This window comes from Pelodiscus sinensis, chromosome 31 (genome assembly GCF_052426305.1).
Source record: "Pelodiscus sinensis isolate ZL-2025 chromosome 31, ASM5242630v1, whole genome shotgun sequence".
NCBI lineage: Eukaryota > Metazoa > Chordata > Testudines > Trionychidae > Pelodiscus > Pelodiscus sinensis.
Window position 1 is genome coordinate 11,808,862 of NC_143082.1, and position 23,856 is coordinate 11,832,717.

The 23,856-nt window shown below is 55.4% G+C and overlaps 1 protein-coding gene across 1 annotated transcript; it reads right to left on the reverse strand.

Annotated features, from left to right (window-relative positions):
• C1QL4 (complement C1q like 4) lies at nucleotides 1–23,583 on the reverse strand. The gene is made up of 2 exons (XM_075903404.2): nucleotides 22,918–23,583; nucleotides 1–1,103 (listed from the first exon to the last, which is right to left on the reverse strand). The coding sequence occupies exons 1-2, from the start codon at nucleotides 23,479–23,481 to the stop codon at nucleotides 924–926; spliced, it is 744 nt and encodes a 247-aa protein (XP_075759519.1). The 5' UTR covers nucleotides 23,482–23,583; the 3' UTR covers nucleotides 1–923.
• Nucleotides 23,584–23,856: the final 273 nt, after the last annotated feature.

Consider the following 23,856-nt stretch of genomic DNA (forward strand, 5'->3'; position numbering starts at 1 on the left):
CCCAGCGCCCCCCTCCACACCCGACCCTTTCCGTCCCAGGATCCCCCCCATGTCATCAGGGGACTGGGAATGTCTGGGGGGGTCCCAGAGCAGATGCCCTAAAGCCCCTAGTTCCCTCTGCACCCCTAGATACAGTCACCCCCATTCCTCTTGGAGCTAGGGGGTCCATCCTAGTTCATTCCCCTGCAGCAGGACCCTGAGGTGACAGCTGAGGGGTGCAGAAGGGGTCAGTCCAGGGGCCCCGGGGCGAGGGCTGAGGGATGCAGCCGGGGTCAGTCCGAGGGCCCCGGGGCGAGGGCTGAGGGATGCAGCCGGGGTCAGTCCGAGGGCCCCGGGGCGAGGGCTGAGGGATGCAGCCGGGGTCAGTCCGAGGGCCCCGGGGCGAGGGCTGAGGGATGCAGCCGGGGTCAGTCCGAGGGCCCCGGGGCGAGGGCTGAGGGATGCAGCCGGGGTCAGTCCGAGGGCCCCGGGGCGAGGGCTGAGGGATGCAGCCGGGGTCAGTCCGAGGGCCCCGGGGCGAGGGCTGAGGGATGCAGCCGGGGTCAGTCCGAGGGCCCCGGGGCGAGGGCTGAGGGATGCAGCCGGGGTCAGTCCGAGGGCCCCGGGGCGAGGGCTGAGGGATGCAGCCGGGGTCAGTCCGAGGGCCCCGGGGCGAGGGCTGAGGGATGCAGCCGGGGTCAGTCCGAGGGCCCCGGGGCGAGGGCTGAGGGATGCAGCCGGGGTCAGTCCGAGGGCCCCGGGGCGAGGGCTGAGGGATGCAGCCGGGGTCAGTCCAGGGGCCCCGGGGCGAGGGCTGAGGGATGCAGCCGGGGTCAGTCCGAGGGCCCCGGGGCGAGGGCTGAGGGATGCAGCCGGGGTCAGTCCGAGGGCCCCGGGGCGAGGGCTGAGGGATGCAGCCGGGGTCAGTCCGAGGGCCCCGGGGCTCAGTCCGGGTAGATGATGAAGCCGGAGAAGGTGCTGTACTTGTTGGTGTTGCCCCCATGCACCTTCCCCCCGTCCAGCTTGACGAAGACCTCGTCCCCCACGTCCAGGTGCAGGATGACGCTGTTACTGGCGTAGTCGTAGTTCTGGTCGGCATCCTGGGCGATGGCGCTAGCCCGCACCTGGGGGGAAACGCGGCATTAGGTGGAGTGGGCGGAGCCTGCAGTGTATGGAGGTCATGCAAGATTGCCAGGGACAGCGCCCCCTGCTGAGTCCCCTACCCCCTGCAGCACAGCGCCCCCTAGTGCCCAGCACAGACTGCCAGGGACAGCACCCCCTGCTGAGTCCCCCACCCCCTGCAGCACAGCGCCCCCTAGTGCCCAGCATAGACTGCCAGGGACAGTGCCCCCTGCTGTGTCCCCCACCCCCTGCAGCACAGCGCCCCTTAGTGCCCAGCACAGACTGCCAGGGACAGTGCACCCTACTGTGTCCCCCACCCCCTGCAGCACAGTGCCCCCTAGTGCCCAACACAGACTGCCAGGGACAGTGCCCCCTGCTGTGTCCCCCACCCCCTGCAGCACAGCGCCCCCTAGTGCCCAGCACAGACTGCCAGAGACAGTGCCCCCTGCTGAGCCTCCCACACTCTGCAGCACCGTGCCCAGCATAGACTGCCAGGGGAAAGTGCCCCTTGCTGACCCACCCCCCAGTGTCCCCTCTAAGCTGCGCACCTGTGGGGCTGCGCACTAAAAACGTTAGGTCCTTACACGTCATTTTAAGAGCCACGTCACAGCGCTCACTGCTCCCCGCCTTGCTGAAATGGAAGGTGAGTGGTGGCGGTGGCCGGTGGCTGGCGGGTTCCTGGTGGCAGGTGGCTGCCCTTTTGCTCTTCCTGGAGCCAAGGTGCATGAGGTGAGGCTGCTCCAATTGGAACAGGCCTCGTGAGGCTGCCGCTTGACTCCAGCTGGAGCCAGGGTCGCCCGCAGGGACTGGGACCGTGGTACTAAAAATAGCACCGCACACAGCCTCTGCTTCAGCCCCAGCACACGGTCCTGCCCTGGGAGCAGCTGGGGCCAGGGCTTCTGGGGCCAGACTGAGGTACTAAAAATAGCACTGCAGCCCCAGCTCCATCCCCACAAACTGCTTTCCACATCAAAGACAGAAAGGGGCAGGCAGAGAACTAAGGGGAAGGAGTATGAGGGGAGTAAGGGGCTCGTGCTGGGGCGGGCAGGGCAGGAGAAGAAAGGGGAAGGCCCCAAGGGGCAGGGTGGAGTAGAGACAAATGCCAGGGGGCCAAGAGGAGACAATGAGGAAAAGGGCAGAACAGGGGAGGGGAGGTGTCATTGTGGGTGGGACAGGGTGATGCTGGGAGAGGAAAGGGGAGGGACAATGGGGGCAAGAGGGAGGAAGAGGAGAGGGGAGCAGTGGGTGCTGGGAGAAGAGGGGGTGACAGGAGGGGTGAGTATGAGGAAGGCAGGGGATGGAGCAAGTGATGGGTGAGAGCATAGAGTGGCATGAGGAGAACTGGGGCAGAGGGTGGGGAGGGGTGGGCACCAGGGTGAAAGAGAACAAGCAGGGCAGGGGCAGTCAGGGAAGGGGGAGGCACCAGGAAGGTGCAGGTGCCAGGGGATTGTGGGAGTGAAGCAGAAGGGCAGACATGTGGAGGGGGAGGGACGAGCACCAGAGAGAGGCAGAGCAGGTGGGTAGAGGGAGGTGTTAGGAGGGGGGATGGGGAGGGGTAGCTACAGATGATCAGAGTGGGGCACAGGGGGAAGAGAAGGGCAGGTGCAGTGGAGGGGGCAGGTCCCAGGAGAGCTGAGGGGAGTGAGAAGGGCAGAAGCTAGGACAGCAGAGGAGGGTGAGGGGTGGGGGGCAGCAGGCACCAGGGGAGCAGATGGGGCAAGGGGAGGGCGGGAGACATGGCAGCAGAAGGAAAAGGGGGAGATCGATAAGATATTTATGAATAACTTGGGTGCCAGGATGGCACATCCGAGCAAGCGCCCAGGGACTCAATACTGGCACATAAGACAAAATTCACTCCCCTCATGTGTGGGAAATCTTAGAGGGAACACTGCCCCCTTAGCCTCTGCAGCACAGCGCCCCCTAGTGCCTAGCACAGACTGCCAGGGGAGAGCGCCTCCTGCTGGCCCCCTGCAGCACAGCGCCCTCTAGTGCCTCGCACAGACTGCCAGGGGAGAGCACCCCCTGCTGGCCCCCTGCAGCACAGCGCCCCCTAGTGCCTAGCACAGACTGCCAGGGGAGAGCGCCTCCTGCTGGCCCCCTGCAGCACAGCGCCCTCTAGTGCCTCGCACAGACTGCCAGGGGAGAGCGCCCCCTGCTGGCCCCCTGCAGCACAGCGCCCTCTAGTGCCTCGCACAGACTGCCAGGGGAGAGTGCCTTCTGCTGGCCTCCTGCAGCACAGCGCCCCCTAGTGCCTCGCACAGACTGCCAGGGGAGAGCGCCTCCTGCTGGCCCCCTGCAGCACAGCGCCCCCTAGTGCCTAGCACAGACTGCCAGGGGAGAGCGCCCCCTGCTGGCCCCCTGCAGCACAGAGCCCCCTAGGAGCACATACAGGTCAGGCCTGTGTGCCAGGGGAGAATGCCCCCTGTGGAGCCCATGCCCTGCTGCCTATCGCACAGTGCCCCCTAGTGGAGCCTGGGGTAGTCAGCGCTACATCTGAAAGGTACACAACCCATACGAAGCAGCCCCACCCTCCATACCTTGCTAATGTGCCGCCGTTTCCGGTCTGCACCCCACCCTGCCCTCGCTCAGCTCTGCAGCACCTGCATGGGGCTGGGCGGTGGGATGGCGCAGGTCCCAAAGGTCCCAGCAGAGAAATGGAGCCACAAGCCAACAATGAAGGGAGGTGAAGGGGTTCTGGCTACCGTCCGTGTGTACTAACCCCCCGCCTCCTGCCAGGTGCTAATCCACAAATGCGCCAACCCCTCTCCCTGAATATCCCCCCTCCCCACGCAGCTCCATCGTCACAGAAGCCTGCAGCCTCCCTGGACTTTGCTGCATCGACCAGCTGGCGGGGGATGGCAGGACCTGGCCAGCCCCGTGCCCTGGCTCCCTCATTAATTGGCTGCCCCTCGAGCGGGAGGCAAGTTGCACCAGCAGGTGTTAAAAGGCCTGGGAATTTGGGTCTCCAGCCAGACAGGGCTAGGAAAGAGGCACCCTGCTCTGGCCCCTGGAACAGATGGGTGGGGTGAGCCCCGATCCTGCACCTGCTCCCACGCGGGAGGGCTCCAGTGAGCCACCCCTCACCGCACGGCAGCCACTGACGGGTGTGGGAGGGCAGAGATGGCCAGAGCCCCACAGCAGGGACCCAGCCTCTCCACTGGTCTCTGGCCCTGAGCAACTTGGGGGCCTGACAGCTGCACTCCTGGCCTCAAGCATCTCTCTGCTGCAGAGCTGGCGCCTGGAAGGGGAGGGCTGGGAGCTGGGGTGGTCTTGTCTGAGCCTGGCCTAGCACAGGCCAGAGGCTGAGCGCCAGGGCCCAATTAGTGTGGGTCCCACCCCGAGTTCAAACTTCCCCACAGAGGAGAATCCAGGGAGGCAGCAGGTCTGGGGTATTTGAATCACACCCTGTCTGGGGTAGAGGGTGTGAATAGCCCCTGGGCCGTGGCTCTGGGAGGGGTGCATTGCCCCAGGCAGTGGTTATGGGGGTATGTGAATTGCCCCCACCCCAGGCAATAGGTTGGGGGGGTGACTCACTCCCATCCCTGGGTCAAGACAAGTGAACTTTCCACTGGCAGCTACAGCCCCCCCCCCCCCCCGATCCTGCCACTCTGCTCCCAGGCTCGTGCATGTGTCCTGGCTGCAGCTGCCCTGGCACTGGGGAACTCCAGCCCCCTGGGAGCCTCAGCCTTGAGGGTCAGGACCCCCCATTTGATTGGCTGCCTTCTCCGTTGTCCCGCACCCTGGGGATGAGCAGCCAATCAGAGCAGCTGCCGGGGAGGCTGGCTGAGCTCCCCTGTTCCCTCAGGAGCCAGGAGGGGCTTCTGGGTTGGGGGAGGGAGCAGAAAGATCCCAGCCACTCAGGGCTGCTCGGCTTCCCCCTCCCATTCTGTGACCCCCCCATGACTCTTTTTCTCCCTGAAATACCAGGTGGGGGGGAATCCCGGGCACTCCCTCCCAACGCCCCAGGCCTGGCAGGGGGGGTAAAGACCCAGTCGCTGCAGAAGGAGCAGAGGTTGTGACGGGGGGGAGGGGGGTAGAATTTATGTGGGGGCATGAGTCATCGCTGGGCTGTGGGAGGGACAGTTGGGGGGCTCTGAATGGATTGGGGAGGGGTTTGGCGAGAAGCTGGGTGGGGGCTGAACTCACTGCGCTCAATATATTTGGGAGATCGGGAGCGTCGCCACAACTCAATGGACTGACTAAACACCTCCCGTGGTGTGGGGCCAGTCTCGGGGCCTGGCTGGGGCCCTGAGGGTGAATCACCTCTATATTGTTACTATCTAGAGAGGAATCATTAATAAGCTAAGCAGAGAATGAATACAATTATATTATTAATTCGTAATTAGCAGGGCACAGTCATTACATTTATGCAGTATAGTATTAAAATATACCACACTATATAATAATAATTAACAGCACTATGTTATGAATTATGTAATATTTCCTATAACTATCATATCCTCATGATATTGTTGGTTGTTAATTCACTAATTACATAGTATGTTAAATATAAATAACAGAACCACACAAACGCACACCTGAGTTATTTGTGAGCGTGCAACAGAATGAGCAGCTCAGGACACCCCCCCCCCCCGCCCCTTGGTCACATCCATTTGGTGCTCAAATGGAGGCTCAGAGCCAGATCTCTGGTCTCCTGGGGCTGGAGCTGCTTTCAAGAACACACCAAATGGTGTGAGACCCACTCTGTGCTCCTAGGGGGCTCAGCACTGCCTCCGGCAACACCTCCATTGAGCCACATGGCTTCACCCAGCTTCCTCCGGCTCCTGCCTTAATACAAACCCTTATTCCTAGCCCCATCTGCTTGCCTTGCAAGACACGGGTGTAATATAGTTGGGTTCTGGGGTCACCACAGAGAGGGTCAAATCAGAGCAAATTGACTTACAGCCCAAGACTGGGAGTCCTCCAATATACAGCACCCAACCAGTCACAGAGAGCCCTGTCGTTTGCCACGCTGGCCAGCAAGAAGTCACCCAAACAATCCCCTTAGCTCTTCTATGCCACAACCTGTACCACTCCTTACACCGAGGAGAGGTTATGAAAACCAATCTCACCAAATGCGAACAGATTCTTCTGATCCTAAAGGACCAACCACTTTCCCAGGTCAATTTATACTTTAGATCATATCCAAAAGAGCACGTTGTGGCAACCCTTTAGAATCTAAAATCTAAAGGTGAAAGAAAGAAAGAAAGAAAGAAAGAAAGAAAGAAAGAAAGAAAGAAAGAAAGAAAGAAAGAAAGAAAGAAAGAAAGAAAGAAAGAAAGAAAGAAAGAAAGAAAGAAAGAAAGAAAGAAAGGAAAAGGAAAAGGTTGGGAGTAAAATTGTTAAAGGACTCAAATCACATAAACCAATTACAAAATTCTTGGTGCAGGCTTGTGGCAGAAATGGATTAATCTGCTGTCTTATAAATCTCTGGAACACATCCTTTGTTAGGATGGGTTATCAGTCCTGCTGGGCTCAATTCATAGCAAAGATGTTCCTGAAATGATGAGCTGCAATGAAGACAGGAATGAAGACAAAACTGGAGGAACCCGTAGTGCCCTCTTTATAGCCTAGCTCATGCAGAGGAAATCTCATGGTTCTCCTTGTGCAAAAGTACCCCCCCATGGAATTTGTCACACGAGCAGGTCACCTGTTCATGCCTGATTCAATCCTTTTTAGGCAAGCAGCCGTGGCTTACATGCTGGTCTGAATGTTCACAGCAAAGTTCTTCAGATGTGGATTGGCACCACTTAAGGTCCATTGTCAAAATACTCCGATCCACTTGACTAGCAACCCTCTCAAGCTAGGTGGACTGAAGCCTGTTGATCATCTCCCAGAAGCAAATATATTAAATACAAGTGCCAATACTCATAACTTCATGTACAAAAATGTTATGTGCATATGAATAGTATAAACAGAATCAACGAATCATCAGCTTTCTATAGACACCTGACTTGGCCCACTTTGTACAAGATTTGGTGCAGACTTAGAACAGGGGTTGCAACAATATGTTGCATGTTCATATGAGAATCCAATAACACCACAACTGGAAAACCAACCCCCCTGCTGCAGGCCATTAGTCAGCCGTGTTTGGTCCTGAACAGCACCGTCAGAATGCTCTTTATGAATGTAAAAGACTGGAAAAGGGCACATGAAACCCACACACCTGCTGGGGGTGTTGCACTGTCCCATCTGGTGGCACCAAAACCACTTACAGAGGGAATAATGAGTCTGTTCTCCAGCCTTAGCTGAGTACCAGCTGGCTTTTTAGATCATGCACTAAGCTCCAGAGGTCCCAGGTTCCATTCCGCCTGTTGGTGTTACACACATGTATTGCCCATCTATAAAAAGGAAAATAAGGACAACCTAGGAAATTGCAGGCCAGTCACCTAAACTTCTGTGCCAGGAAAGATAATGGAACAAATAATTAAGGAATCCATCTGCAAACATATAGACGATAATAAGGTGATATGTAACAGTCAGCATGGATTTGTAAAGAACAAATCATGTCAAACCAACCTGAGAGCTTTCTTTGATAGGAAAACAAGACTTGTGGATAAGGGGGAAGCAGTAGATGTGGTATACCTAGACTTCAGAAAAGCATTTGATATAGTATTGGCCCATGACCTTCTTATAAATAAACTAGGGAAATACAACCTAGATGGGGCTAATATAAGGTGGGTGCATAACTGATTGGCCAACTGTTCCCAGAGAGTAGCTATCAGTGGTTCACAATCATGCTGGAAAGGCATAACAAGTGGAGTTCCACAGGGATCAGTTTTGGGACCAGTTCAGTTCAAAATCTTCATCAATGATTTAGATGATGGCATAGAGAGTACGCTTATTAAGTTTGCAGATGATCCAAAGCTGGGAGAGGTTGCACGTGCTTTGGAGGACAGGGTTAGAATCCAAAATGATCTGGACAAACTGAAGCAATGCTCTCAGGTAAATAAGATGAAATTCAATAAGGACAAATGCAAAGTGCTCCACTGAGGAAAGAACAATCAGTCACACACATACAGAATAGGAAGTGACTGTCTAGGAAGGAGCACTGCAGAAAGGGATCTAGGGTCACAGTGGGCTTAAATTGTAGCATGGGGAGGTTTAGGTTGGACATTAGGAAAAACTTCCTGTCTAGGTGGTTAAACACTGGAATAAATTACCTGGGGAGGTTGTGGAATCTCCATCACTGGAGATAGTTAAGAGCAGGTTAGCCAGTCACCTGTCAGGGATGATCTAGACGGTGGTTGGTCCTGCCATGAAGGCAGGAGACTGGCCTCGATGACCTCGCAAGGTCCCTTCCAGTTCTAGTGTTCTATGGTTCTACGCGGCTAATTTTGGAGTATCCAACGTGCCGGAGTAGGTGCTAATGGTGCAGAGGGAATTAATTGTCAGAGGGAATCTCTGCAGTGCAATGAGCGGGGAGGCCTAGGACTGCTCCTGGCATGACTTGGAGCCTGCCTGATGTTTGATAGGAGCATTAAGTATTGATATTGCGAGGGCCTTACTTCCCAGGGGCTCGACGGCCGTAGAGCAGGGCCATGTGGGAAGATACGGCAGCTTTTGCCTAAGACTCTGCACTGGGACCCAGGAGATCTGCCAGAGAGACCCGGGCAAGTCCCGTTAATCTCTCCAGCCCTGCGTGCCCGATTTCTCAGTTTTCACACTGAGCTCCGTGGCCAGTGCCTGTCCCTCCAGGGACGTGGGGAGGGAGGTGGCGAGCACAGCTGGGGCTCACAGCAATAACAAATGCACCTTGCATGTACATTACTCATTTGAGGCCGGATCCTCCCCAATTTAAGCTGACATCAGCCTTTGCAAAATCCTGGCCTGGCAGCGCCCTGCTTAAGCACGCATCAGGCTTTGGTCTCCAAGCTGAGATTCAACCTCTTTGTTATGTTTGGAGAACATGGCAGAGCGGCATCCCCCCCCCGGCTGCAGCGTGTCTTTCGGTGCCCAGCCCGGGGAGGGGGACTCCGGGCCTGGCACATGAGCGTGTGTGACAATGAATTTTAAACAGGTCCTTTCAGAAATGGCGCCTTGCCGCTGCCTGTCCCACCACGAGGCATGATGACGTGACCTCACCCACCTGCGCTCTCTGACATCCTGGGGCCCAACGCAACCCACGGCACATGGCCCAAAACCGCCGGGAGGAGAACCTCGAGCCCAGCCAGGGTGACAGGGGAGGGGTTGTTTTTCAAGGCGTTTCTTCGGGTCAGTGGTCACTTTTTCCCATTAGGATATTAATAGGAAATATAATTAAGGTCTGTTGATAATTGTATTTGATCATTGTCATATTTTCATTATTAATCACTCCCAGTAATAGATTTTACACACGCTTCATCCTAGTGCAGATGATGCGGCTTGTGGAATTTAAAACTAAAACTAGCCAGGCGAGGGAGGGGGAAGGAGAAATGGGGCTGTTCGTAGAGGATCCTACACCTGCTTGGCTCTGAGCCACAAAGGGATTTAGGCACCTAACTCCCACTCGCTCGGTGCTCAGGGGCTTGCAGGATCCGACCCCGGGGCGGAAGGGGGTTGCTGTTTGTTTGTTCTCTGTGTCGTCACCTTTTCCTGGGGTGCGGGTGACCCGCAAATGCTTCCTGTCTGGGTGCAGCTGTGACATTGACGGACAGTGGAGGAGGCTGCTGGGGTGTGGCGCAGGGACTCACTCGGTTGCCTGGCATCCAGGGGAATTGGCCGGGGTGCAACCTGGCCTCCGCCACGTGAGCGTGGTTGGGTTTGGGGGTGCTGACCTGGCCCCCGCCACGTGAGCGTGGTTGGGTTTGGGGATGCTGACCTGGCCTCCGCCACGTGAGCCTGGTTGGGTTTGGGGGTGCTGACCTGGCCCCTGCCATGTGAGCGTGGTTGGGTTTGGGGATGCTGACCTGGCCCCCGCCACGTGAGCGTGGTTGGGTTTGGGGATGCTGACCTGGCCCCCGCCACGTGAGCGTGGTTGGGTTTGGGGGTGCTGACCTGGCCCCCGCCATGTGAGCGTGGTTGGGTTTGGGGATGCTGACCTGGCCCCCGCCACGTGAGCGTGGTTGGGTTTGGGGGTGCTGACCTGGCCCCCGCCACGTGAGCGTGGTTGGGTTTGGGGGTGCTGACCTGGTCCCCGCCACGTGAGCATGGTTGGGTTTGGGGGTGCTGACCTGGCCCCCGCCACGTGAGCGTGGTTGGCTTTGGGGGTGCTGACCTGGCCTCCGCCACGTGAGCGTGGTTGGCTTTGGGGGTGCTGACCTGGCCCCCGCCACGTGAGCGTGGTTGGGTTTGGGGATGCTGACCTGGCCTCCGCCACGTGAGCGTGGTTGGGTTTGGGGATGCTGACCTGGCCCCCGCCACGTGAGCGTGGTTGGGTTTGGGGATGCTGACCTGGCCCCCGCCACGTGAGCGTGGTTGGGTTTGGGGGTGCTGACCTGGCCCCTGCCACGTGAGCGTGGTTGGGTTTGGGGGTGCTGACCTGGCCCCCGCCATGTGAGCGTGGTTGGGTTTGGGGGTGCTGACCTGGCCCCCGCCATGTGAGCGTGGTTGGGTTTGGGGGTGCTGCCGAATGGGTGGCAGTGGGCAGGCAGGTGTGACCACAGGCAGCTGGTGCCTGTGGGAGGAGGAGGCACGGGGGGGGCATGTGGGGGCACCCCATGTAGCAATTAAAATGTAGGCGAGAGCATAGGGGGCAGGGCCCCCTCCGGAGCGCTCCTGCCAATCATCTATGGGTGTGAGCCTGGTTTTAACCACTGCAGCTGCCAGTCCCCCTCTCCGGCTTTTTCCTCCCTGGCTCCTGATGCTGGCTGCGATGTTTCCCTTCCCGTTTCTTCCTGCTGGGGCCTGGGCCAGCCGTCACTGCACAGTGGGGGGGTCAGTGCTCCAGCGCCTGGCGCTGCCTCCCCCGGCCAGGGGCTGTGCATCGCCCGGCACCCAGCTTCTCGGTTCAGCGGCCTCCCCGAGCCCTGGTGGAAAACCTCTGACGACGGGCTGAAGCCTTGATGCGGCTGCTCGCCGGCTGCCTGTCACCGCGCTGAACAGGATCAAACTGCTGGGGACAGAGGGCAGCCACCGCCTGGGAGGGACAGGGCTTCGCGGAGCAGATTTAGGGCCCCTTCTCTGAATCCGTCTCTGCCCGGAGGCCTCCACTCCCACCACCCGTTCAGCTGGCTCCAAACTGAGCCTCCCCCATCCGCCTGGCCTCTAGGCTGTGCTGGGGTGGTGGAGAGGGGGAGTCCTTTGTGAACTGAACCAGACTTGGGAAGGTCTGCAAGCCCAGGCCTTGCTCAACATCCAGGAATTGTGCCTCACAAGTGCGCTCCTAACGGGCAAGCAGCAGGGCCCCCATTTCACAACAGGGGGGAAACTGAGGCACGAAGCAGGCCCGTGACCCGCTCATGGGCACACAGCAAATTGGTGGCAGAGCTGCTGCCCCACAGTCTGAGCCCCACACTCCCTGCATCAGGGCACCCCTGGGGTAGCACTGGGGTGCAGGGAAAGGCCTGTGGAAAGTTCACCCCATCTGTCCTGGCTCAATGACAAGTCTCTAGATTGCCCCATCAGACCCCATTTGCTCAAACTCCCTGCAGATCCCGAACCTGGCACCTCCGCCCCCCCCCCAAAGAATTGAAAATAAAATAGTCAGAGCCCATCGCAGCGTCCTCCCGGCATGTTTCCTGCAAGGCCGAGATGAATTGCCTGCTGCTGCCACCCCGGAATCCCCCTCTGCAAAAGGAAGAAAGGGTTTGATTCTTGGGGTTCAGCTGGAATTTCTCCACAACCCCAGTGGGTCCCTAGCCCACAGCCTTGCATGACAGCCCAACAGGCAACGCCTTACCTTGTGCAAATACACCGATCCTGCCCCCACCCTGAGAAAAATACCATGGGCTCCTGCACCCCCTCTTCACATACAAACACACACTCAGTAACACAACACACGCACATCTGCCCACCGGGTGCGGGACCAGCATAACCACACACACACAGTGAATATCAGAACACACTCGCCTGCTCCCACAGCTAGACAGTCACACAGACACACACAGACGCTGGCTCACTAAACAACGCACATTTTTGCACCCAGAGAGTAACATCATTACAGGTGGCAGGAAGATGCTAGTAGCACCATTACAGACACCCCCTATAATCCACGGATGGTAACATTTCGCCAGACCCACACAAAGTCACTGCGGGTCCGTGAGGAAGTGAAGAAATCATTGTTTTGGGGTTTTTTTGTTCAGTGGCTCAAAAAAAAAAAAAAAATCCAAAAAAGAAATGTAGTCCAGGGTGAATATTTTGTTTAGTTTTTAGGTGGATTTTTTTTAAAACCTTTTGATTTTTACTTAACTCCAGGGACATTTCAAAATAACACTGTGCTTTGGAAACAAAAAAACGTCAAAATGTTTTGTTTTGAAAATGGCAACACGAAAAAACTGTTGGACGGTTTAGAAATCCCCACCCTGGAGCAAAATTATTGGCTGAGTTTGTCACGACATTGCGCTTTTCAGTCAACAAACACGTTGCCAAAAAATTTTGCCCAGTGCGAGTCCTCTGCGTGATGCAACAGCAGTTCTCAAAGGTGTGTGTGTCTGACTGGATCACTTGCAAATGCCACACGATCTGTTCCAAGATTCCAAGGGCTGCTCGAGGCAGCGATGAGCAGATGCTACTCGTTTTGGTAAAACCTGGAAAACTCCTTTTCACTTAAATCTGCCCCCTCCCGAACACCCGTTTGATGCCAGCGTCACCATGTTCTGCCCACCCCATCAGGGGTCCAGAGTGTGACCTAGTGGCCAGAGCGTTGGGCTGGGACTCAGGAAATATAATTTCTGTTCCTGGTTCTGCCATTGGCCTGCTGGCTAACTGTCGCATGGCATACCCATGCCTCAGTTTCCCCACTTGTACAACGGGGAACCATGACACTGACCCTTGTAGAGCATTGTTGAGGCCTGCTGGAAAGAACTAGAAAAGGGCTGGGCAAGCTTAGTATAAATACACAAGCAACAGCCTGGATGGCCCCCTCACATCCCGGGACACACACACAAATTCACACACACGGAATCCCACACGCACGGACTCATACCCCAGCTCTCTCCCCCTCACACACACAAATCAGGTGCCTCTGTCTATCCTTTCCCTCTTCCTCATGCTGGGATTCAGCTGGTAGAAGCCAAGCGAGGAGCAGACTGGAATGGGGGGGAACTTGTCTTGGGGGGGGAGCTGGGTATTGGGGGCTATTTATCATTCAGAGCTGCTGGGGGTTATGTGGCTAAAGTCCCCCCGCAAAAAGCAACTTTAATGAATTTGCTCTGCAGCCAAAGCTGGGCCATATAATTATCCCCATTGCACAGATGGAGAAACCAAGGCACAGAGACAGGCAGTGACTTGCAGAGCCAGGAGCAGAAGCCAGACATCCTGGCTCCAGCTCCCCGGTTCTAATCGATTGGCTTCACCCCTCTCAGCCCCCCATGCTGCGAACCCATCAGTTCCCACACGTCCCAGGGCCAGTACTTGGACAGGAGACCCGGGAGGCGCATGCCTTGATTCCGTGAGAGGTGTTCTGCCATGTGGGTCATGCTAAACCCACTGCCCCAGCGTACCACTAGGGGGTGCTACACTGCAGGAGCTACCGTCATGCCCCTGGGCCAGGCGCTGGCTGGCAGACCTGGGGATGTAACCCTAGAGTGCTGGGTTCATTCCAGCTTAGTTAATTGCCGTCTGCCTTCCTAACCTTCCTCAGTCATTACAAGTGGGCACAGGCTAATGCCTCATGCTACTATTTTGGAGATGCCCAGAGGCCGCAATGATGCAGGGGGATCCAATACAGCCCAGACAGAAGCTGGATTAGAGAGGTCGCATTCAGTCCGGGGCAGAGCCCCTTGCAAATCTGCACCCCAAGACACAGGCACCTGAAACCAGAGGGCATCAGTGATTGGCTGAAATCCAACATCCCATTCACAAATAGAGCCACTTGTTTGGCTCTTCACAAGCTCCCCGAGTTATCTGTGTCCTGGGCGTGAGTGCCAGTTGTGCATTCCCGTCCAGCCCCTCGAACCCCTGAGCACTTAGCAGACCTACACAGAGACGACAACGTTCAGCCGGCACTGACCTGCAGCTGCCTCTGGGGTGGGGTAGAGCAACTCTTTAACGGTGACAAGCAGCATGCGCCAGGAAGAAACCCAGCCACACCTGGGGTGTGTGTGATCTTGTCAGACTGGGATATGAGCCCACCACGCACTGTTGCAACCACTGTTCTGTGTTTGCAACAAATCGTGCACAAAGTGGGCCAAGTGAGGTGTCTATGGAAAGCTGAGGAGTCGCTGGTGCAGGTTATACTGTTCCACAGGTGATGTGATGAGTCTCGGCTTCGTGCTTGTGGTTCAGATGTTTGCTTTTGGGAGACACTCACTGGCGGCCTGTTGCGAAGAGGCTGTTAGTCAAGGGAACAGGGGCACTTAGCTGTCAACAGGCCCTGGGAGGTGCCAATCCACAGCTGATGAGCTTTTCTGTGTATGTTCAGACCAGCATGGGAGCCACAGCATGCAAAGAACTGAGTCCGGCATGGACAGACCTGCTCCTGTGACTCCAGACTCCATCTTAGGATTCACCTCTGGAGAAGCTTTGCTAGGAACTGAAGCTCTGAACAAAGGATTGAACAAATGACCCATCTGGGCTACAGACTTGACTTAAGCCGGCAAACTTTGCAGCTGGTGCATGTATGTGATTCCTTTACCAATTTTAACCCTTTCTTTCTTTCTTTCTTTCTTTCTTTCTTTCTTTCTTTCTTTCTTTCTTTCTTTCTTTCTTTCTTTCTTTCTTTCTTTCTTTCTTTCTTTCTTTCTTTCTTTCTTTCTTTCTATGGATAAACCTGTGAATGTTGGACTCTAAAGCTGGGCTACTAAACATGCAGCCCCAGGCCGGTTTGTTTGCACCCCACAAGTAGGAGCCCAAACAAAAAAGCAATCAATATAATGGTCTTCTGTTGATATTCATTTTAGTAGTTAAATTCCTGGACTGTCATTGCTTCTTAAAAGTGCTGTCATATGGATAGAAATCAGGTAAATATTGCATTTTATTAATATCAGCAGAACTGACTTAAATGGGGCCTGTGTGTTGTGTAGTCTCGCCTTCATCTTTGTATTCATGCTCATTGGTGTGAATGAAGCGATTTGCATATCTTTGCATATATATTTGCATGTATATGCAGCCACATTTAAGTTGCGGCCTTCGGCATGAGTATCACTGTGGTCCCCGGGCCTTCCAAAGTTGAGGAGCCCTGCTCTGAGGGGTTGGCACAGCGTGCTTTTGGGGTAAGCTCCAAGTTATAAATTGACTTGGGAATGTGGCTGGTCCTGTGGGATGAGAAGACCCTTTTTTGATTTGGTGAGACTGGCTTTCACAGCCTCTCGTCTGCAGGGGGTGGTACGGCCGGTGGCTTGTTAGCCAGCGTGGTGACCAGCGGTGCGCGTTGTGACTGGTTTGGAGGGCCCGCAGTCATGGGCTGTCAGTCGCCCTGCTCTGAGCAATGTGCCCTGACTCGATACTCTCAGCAGTGCTCCCCCACCCCCATGTTACAGGAGCCCGGCAGCTGTTTATGACGGCCGGGTGTGGACCAGGGCTTGTCACCTTGTTCTGGGGAGGCAGGAAGGGCTGGTGAGAGACGCTGCTGTCTAGGCGGGTGATGAGCGCCTCCTGCTGCCTCACCCAGCTTTCCCCCCGGCCACCCGGCTAGCGAGCTGGCTGAGGTAGGCTGAGCTGACAGGCTCGCAGCCCAAGCTGGCAGGGCGGCCGACTTGGAGGGGGTGCACACCAGCGAGTCTGAGCGCGATGCGGCGCTTGCAGAATCCCTCTGGAGAGAAGTCGGGAGGGATTGCTGCCTGTTGATGAACTGACTAATTCCTCCAGCGTTTTCTCACCTAGCCAGAGTGAGGAATGCGGCTTCCAAGCGCTCCTGGGGCAGATTTCAATTAGAGGCAGAATTGGGCTGGGGGAAGGGGGGGAATAGATCATAGCTCCATGTCCTCTGCGAAAGGAGAAAGCTTTTTCCTTTACTTCAGGGCTCTGATCTAAGCCGACTTGTCAGCTGGGTGCAGGCCCCAGGTTCGTAACTCAGCGTCCTGGCTCTGACCCTGGCCGGTACCAGGTGAGATGGAGGGAGCCTGCCTTGGTGGTCTCCTCTTCATCCTGCATTGCCAGAGATCAGCATAAATCCGGTGCCGAGGCAGGGGTTAGGAGCCAGGACTCCTGAGTCCTTCTCTTCGCTCCGGCGGGGAGTGGAGTCTAGTGGTTAGAGCTGAGGGGAGCAAAGACCTTGCCAGAGGCTCCATGCGCGACCTTCGACCAGCCGCCTCGTGTTGTGTTCCTCCTTTGTAAAATGAAGGCCGACGCTAGGGAGCCCAGGAAGGGGCCGTGTCGCGGGTCAGGGCTGCTCTGAGCGTGGCCTGTGCCCTCCCGCCCGGGGGGATACAGTGGGCTGGGGGCACGAGACGCCTCCGTCCCGAGGCCACGCTGCCATGTTCCTCTGCAGACCCTCCCCCAGGATGCAGGCTTTGCTGCCAGCCGTCTATTTTGTTGAGTGGTTTTCATGCTGGTGGATCCCACTTGATTGACAGCGGCCGAGAGGGATGGGGGCCTATTTACTCACCCTGGGGACAGCTGTGCCGGCAGCCTGCCCCTCTGACCTCAAGAGACCCGCGCGAGGGGCAGGATCAGGGTGCAATCTCCACGGCCCATTTAATCCTTGGCCTCTCGCTGCAGCTGCCAATTAGCACCAGCCCGGACAGCTGCCTCCCTTCCTAGGTCAGCTGAGGCCCAGCAAACTCGTCCCCATGCCTGTCAGACAGGGACCAGGTGGGAGCGGGTGCCCAGGGGGCGGCCGGCTCCGAGTCCTGCCCCCTCCCAACACGGCATCTTGGAGCTGGCTAGTAATTACTTTGAAATCTCACTCCTCCGACTGTCAGCGCTCGGCAGCACCAGGCTCGGGAGCGCGCGGGGCCAAGCGGCTGTCACTTGGGAGCTGGCGGCGGAGGTGCCGAAACGGGGCCCGGGTTCCAAGTTCTAGGCAGGAGGACCCTGGGAGGGAGAGTTTGTCCCAACACCTGGGAATCACACCAGGATCCCCCCAAGCCCGGATCCTCTGCCCAAACCTAACCCTGCCGTGACAAGGTGGCGTCTCCAATCGGCTTGTTTCCTAGCCCCTTGCACTTAAGAATGTGTGTGTGTGTGTGTGTGTGTGTGTGTGTGTGATTCCTAGCTCCTTGCACTTGAGTGTGTGTGTATGTGTGTGTGTGTGTGTGAGTGTGTGTGTGATTCCTAGCTCCTTGCACTTGTGTGTGTGTGTGTGAGTGTGTGTGTGATTCCTAGCTCCTTGCACTTGAGTGTGTGTGTGTGTGTGTTCGTTGTGTGATTCCTAGCTCCTTGCACTTGAGAGTGTGTGTGTGTGTGATTCCTAGCGCCTTGCACTTGAGTGTGTGTGTGTGTGTGTTCGTTGTGTGATTCCTAGCTCCTTGTACTTGTGTGTGTGTGTTCGTTGTGTGATTCCTAGCTCCTTGCACTTGAGAGTGTGTGTGTGTGTGATTCCTAGCGCCTTGCACTTGAGTGTGTGTGTGTGTGTTCGTTGTGTGATTCCTAGCTCCTTGCACTTGTGTGTGTGTGTGTGTGATTCCTAGCGTGTGAGTGTGTGTTTGATTCCTAGCTCCTTGTACTTGTGTGTGTGTGTTCGTTGTGTGATTCCTAGCTCCTTGCACTTGAGTGTGTGTGGGTGTGGGCGTGTGATTCCTAGTCCCTGGCACTTAAAAGTGTGTGTGATTCCTAGCTCCTTGCACTTGTGGGTGTGTGTGTGATTCCTAACGTCTTGCACTTGAGTGTGTGTGTGTGTGTGATTCCTAGCCCCTTGCACTTAAAAGTGTGTGTGTGTGTTCTGTGTGAACTTGAAACACTTTCTGGCATGGCATGATTGCCTCTGAAATCCACCAGTCTCCCACTCCTGGGGTGCACTGACCTGTCCTGCATGTTCATGAGCCGTGCAGTCGGTGTACTGAAAATTGTGGGTTCCAGGAGGACAGGATGCGGATGGGGAGGGGGGGGGGGGCAGATCTTCTCCTGGCTTTATAGGGGAAAGGGAGTTTGTGTCTTGCTGGTGGGGGGAAGGAATCCTAGCTGGGAAGAGTTGTGGTCTCCCTGTCCTAATCCTGTGGGATGCAGTGCTGGACGGGGGAAATTGTGAAGGACAATGGATACAAATATTTTATTGTGAGTCTCTCTAAGTGCCCATCAGCACCCAAATCCGGCCGCCGGAGGGTGGATTTATAACAGCTGCCCGCCCGCCCTGTCTTGCCGATAGGACATAAATACCACCAAGGTTCTAATTCCCTGGTAAAATAAGCAACATAAATAAAAAGTAAAAAAAGGGCTTTGTTAGACCTAGGAGAGATGGACGGGTGGGCTGTGTGTGAGGGAGGGGATGTAGTCTGTCTGATCTTGTTTGACAGGAGGGTGTTTTGGTATTAAAAATAAAATTAAAAAAAAAAACCTCACTGACAAATTGACTGCAAACAGGTCCCCGGGGACTCATCGAACGAACCGATCTCGCTGGCTGCGCTGTCCGTTTCTAACCCTCCCGACATTTATTATTTAATAAACAGGCGATTCTTCCTGTTGGCAAGCGGCGGGAAAGAGGCGAGGAGCCAGGAGTGTCATGTGCCCCCCCAAATGTCACCGTTAATCTCGCTAAACAAAATCAACCCAAACTTTGGGGCCAGTTTTCAATCCGAGCTATTTCCAGCCCCCCGCTTTCATTCTACTCGAGGAACAGAACGGACAAGGCTAGGAGGTCCTACTCTATGGGGGGGGGGGGTCCTAAGAGGGGGCTTTTCACTATGTTACAGTCCGGCCCGGCGCTGAAGTTCAAGGAGCTGTGTCACTTTACACCAGCTGCGATTCTGGAAGTGATTTTCGGAATTGATTATCGGGAGCCTTTTACCTAATCAAGGTGCCCTCTGGATACGCACTAAGGGTCCTGATTCTCTGGCAGGGAGCCTCAAAGGAGCTTTTCGCAGCCAGGTTCTTGGGCTGATTGCAGGGGACAGGGTGAGTCAAATGGGAACGTCTCACATCAGACTCATTTTAGGTGGCAGCTGGAAGGAAAGTCGTTCCCACCACCCCAGGGCAGAGCTGGCTGCTGTGACACGGGGCGGAGAGGCCTGCTGAAATAGACACGGGAGAAGAATTGTACGGCCCCCGACTGCCCCAGCACTAGGCCACGCTCCCCGTTGCCCGGCCCCTTGCACCCATGTCTACTTTGCACGGAGGATGTGAAATGTACCAATTCTGGCTATAGGGAACTTTCTGGGTGTCTGGCTGGTGAGTCTTGCCCACATGCTCAGGGTTTAGCTGATCGCCATATTTGGGGTCAGGAAGGAATTTTCCTCCAGGGTAGATTGGCAGAGGCCCTGGAGGTTTTTCGCCTTCCTCTGTAGCATTGGGCACAGATCACAGCTGAAGGACTCTCTGCATGTTGGGGCCTTCAAAGTATTGGAAGGCTTCAATATCTGAGACATAGGTGAGAGGATTATTCTAAGAGGGGTGGGCGAGATTCTGTGGCCTGCACTGTGCAGGGGGTCAGACTAGATGATCATAATGGTCCCTTCTGACCTTAAAGTCTATGAGTCTATGAGTCTATGGCCACATTTCGCCCTGGGTGTAAAGATTTGCACACAGCAAAGAAGGCGCACGGGCTACGCTCGGCACCGGCATAGATATGGAAAGAAGTTACTGCTATATAACCCGGGGGTGGGGGGGTTGGCGTTAGTGCCTGCTAATCCCACGGCTACAGCATTTGTGGAGACGCTTGGCGATCAAATGTAAATATGTCTATTGATTCGCTCGAGAGACACAACAGAGGGCTTCTCCGAGGTGCTGCTTTCATTAGTTGAGGCAGCCGGTGGGAGGGTGAGGCGGATGCATTTAAAGTTTGAGATCAATGGTTGATTTATCTTTAATAAATGGAGGGTATCCAGGTTGAGATTTGAAACGCTTACGTTTTCGCTCCACTGTCTAGTTATTCTCTTTAGTGAAAACAAAAGAAAAGCATCACCCGATACTAAATATTTTAAGCCCGGCCTTTGCGGGGCTCGCTGGGCGTTGGAAAAGCAACCCAACAAAATGGGAAATAAACAGGATTTCTCGGGGCATTTTTGTTTGATTTTGGGCCAGGTTCAAGGTAGTAGATTTTTAAGCACCTGACCCCACCTGCTTCTTTTGGAGAAGGTGCTAAATAAAACATGTGGAAGGGAGGAGAAAATTTGATCTGAGTTTATTGAAGGCTGAATAGGAGAGAAAGGGGGAAAAAGACAAATGATTCTCCAGGGATGAAAATTCTCAGGTTTTTATCCCTCCTGTTGGGGAGACAGGAAATTTTGGAGGAAATTTTGTGAGTATAAATCTGTCAACATGGTGAGCAGGTATCTATTGTCATCCATACGTATCTATAAACATACTCGGAAAACATATCACTACAGTAGGTCTATGCGTGTAAAGTATTTAGTGCTATAGAGATGCATATAAACTATTAAACATTTTATGCACGTAGATTTTATACACAGCTCAACAAAGTATTATGCATCATACAATCTGTGCAATACAGGTGCATAAAATGTTTGTTAGAATTATGTTTAGACACCCCATTCAACTATTATAAATATGATATAAGCATCCTGTAAAGTATTTAGGTTATAGACAGTGTAATGCAGCAGCAACACACAGTGGGGATGTGTTTCTAATTATTCTGTGTACAGAATAATTTTCATAGAATATATTTGACTATATACTGCTCTATACAAATATTTGATGTACATTCCATATTGCACATACACACACAAAATGAATATTTCATAAATATCACCGCTGGATGTATACATTTCCCTGTGCATCGTTGGTATGTTTTAACAAATATTACACACACAAACGTTCATATGTCCTATATATTAAAATATACTTTGCACATACACACACACATGGAATCACCACTTGCACTCGTATAACATCTCTCCTCTTAAAACATCAAGGCAGATTCAGCTTTATGTCTTAGTTTTTGGGGGGTTTTTGCTCAACAAAGAGCATATTTTGAAAACCCATTTCCACTATTCCAATTCCTTTAAATTTGAAAAAATAAAATAAAAATTGAACCACTTCTCCCTACCGCACCCCTCCCATTTGATTAAACTTTACAAACCCGTCGCTTTGCGTTCTGACCGGGTGTGTGTGTTTATTTGTGGAGTTGCTTTGATTGGTGTGTGTCTATTATTTTGTGCTGTTTTGGGGCAGTGGGGGGAAATCTATTTTTCTTCTAATAATTATTACAAGACGGTTTCCTCCACTCCTCACTGCCCTGATTCTAATAACACAATATTTTACAAATAAAATAACTCCAGGCTAACTTAAAAATAAACACCTCTGGGGCAGATGCTGAGATGTTTGCTTTCATTTTTCAAAGGAACGGGGAACCCTGCCCCTCTGTTCTGACGGGCTGAGTGGAGATGAATTGCTTTGCCCGGATTGTCTTGTTTTCAAAATGTTACCGTTAGGAATAATTAAAACAAACAGGTCAGATCCCAGGCCCAGGTGCCTGGATGAGCAGCTGGTGGCTAATCCTACCCCCGACACAGGGTCACAAACCTAAAGGGACTTTCTGGACCCAGAAGGATCCCAGGAACATTAATCTAGTTTGCATGTCAGGCTTTAGCAACTCTGTTTTTGTCTTTCAAAAGGAATATCCGTCTGCCCATCCCGCCGCTGCCCCCCCCCCCCAGCGATGTGAAATACATTTTTATCATTTAAAACCCTCCACACAGTTAGTGCCTGTCTCAAAATAATCCCTGGGCATTGCAGAAAATGCATGTTGCTATTACCCGTGTTAACAGGGCAAGGCCGTTAGGAACAGAAGGGGTCGTGCCCGGTGTGTGCACAGGTGTGATTTCTATTAGGACACAGGGGTAATGGCTGGAATTTAGAAAGTGCCCTGTTTGCACTGGTCTGGAGGGGCTGGGCGGCCATTCCCTCCGGGACCCACTGCTGGCCTTCCCCTCCCCAAAGCGCTGACTCCATCCCCAGCGGAGCTCTGGGAAGGCTGGGTGCAGGGGGGGAGTGCAGGTGTGCACACTGGCAGGGTGAAACCAGGGGGGCATGTGCTTGGAGGTAGCGTGCAGGTAAAGCCATCATCTTTTTTGGGTGGGGGTTGGGAGAAGCTGGGACCTATGGGGGAGGTGAGAAGAGTCAAAGGGAGTTTCAGATAAGGTGGAAGGAGACAATGTTGGGGGTTGCAGCTGGGCTGGGTGGAGTGGATGGAACCAGTGGGGAGGGGGTATCCTGCAGGTGGGATGGGCGGAGCTAGTGGGGAGGGAGGGAGGCTGCAGGTGGGATGGGCGGAGCTAGTGGGGAGAGGGGAGGCTGCAGGTGGGCTGGGCGGAGCCAGAGGGAAGGGGTTGGCTGCAGGTGGGCTGGGCGCAGCCAGAGGGATGGGGTAGGCTGCAGGTGGGCTGGGCGGAGCCAGAGGGATGGGGTAGGATGCAGGTGGGCTGGGCAGAGCCAGAGGGAGGGGGTTGGCTGCAGGTGGGCTGGGCGGAGCCAGGGGAGAGGGGGTAGGCTGCAGGTGGGCTGGGCGGAGCCAGAGGGATGGGGTAGGCTGCAGGTGGGCTGGGCGGAGCCAGAGGGATGGGGTAGGCTGCAGGTGGGGTGAGCGGAGCCAGAGGGATGGGGTAGGCTGCAGGTGGGGTGGGCGGAGCTAGTAGGGTGGGTGGAGCCAGCAGGCGTCAGGGCGGGGTGGGGACTGTCTCCTACCTGCCCGTTCTTCATGAGGTCAGCCCACATGCTGGTGCCGTCGCCGCCGCGCATGAGCACGTGGTAGGTGAAGAAGTAGATGCCGGGCAAGGGGCAGGTGAACTTCCCGCTGGACGGCTCGTAGTAGTTCCCCACGTTGGTCACCACGTCGTCGAAGCGCAGGACCTCGTAGCCCTCGTGGGGCTTTCGCAGCCCGGCATAGAAAGCGATCTTGGGGCTGTAGAACGACGGGATGTAACCCCCTGGCCCGGGGCCCGGCGGCCCCGGTGGCCCCGGTCTGCCTGGTTCCCCTGCCGGCCCGCGTGGCCCTGGCGGTCCTGGCGGGCCCGGGGGGCCCCGGATCCCAGACTTGCCCTTCCTCCCTTGGTCCCCTTTGCCCCCCGGCAGGTACGGGGGTGGGGAGATGACGGCCAGCTCCTGGCTGGCTTCAGCTGAGGCCGCCCTGTGGGTCTGGGGCGTGTAGGGGTCGCAGACCATGCGGCAGCTGCCCAGCATTTCGTACTGCGCAGTGGCCTTGGAGCTGTGCACCAGCAGCGGGATGGCCACCAGCAGCACCAGCACCATGGCCACGCCGATGGCCGCGCCGATCACCCTCTTCTTGCGGCTCAGCCTGGACGCGGCCAGGGCGAGGAAGTCGTCGTCGCTTTTGGAAGTAATGGTGGAAGCTTCTCAGAGCCGGGCTGGGGGGGGGAAGGCGGGGAGGAGGATCCGGGGCCCCCCAAAGAGTCAGCAGAGGAGAGACGGCCCCGGCGCGGTGCCCGCGAAGCTTGCCCAGCGGTGCCCTCTGGCTCGCCCTGCTCTGCCCACGGCCTCCGCGCTTGTGGACTCGGCACCGAGAGATGGGAAAGTTGCTGCCAAGTTGCCCGGCAGCGAGGGACCCGTGTTCTCTGCCTCCCTCGCCACCTCTCCCCACCACGCGCTCCACTTGCCGGAGACACA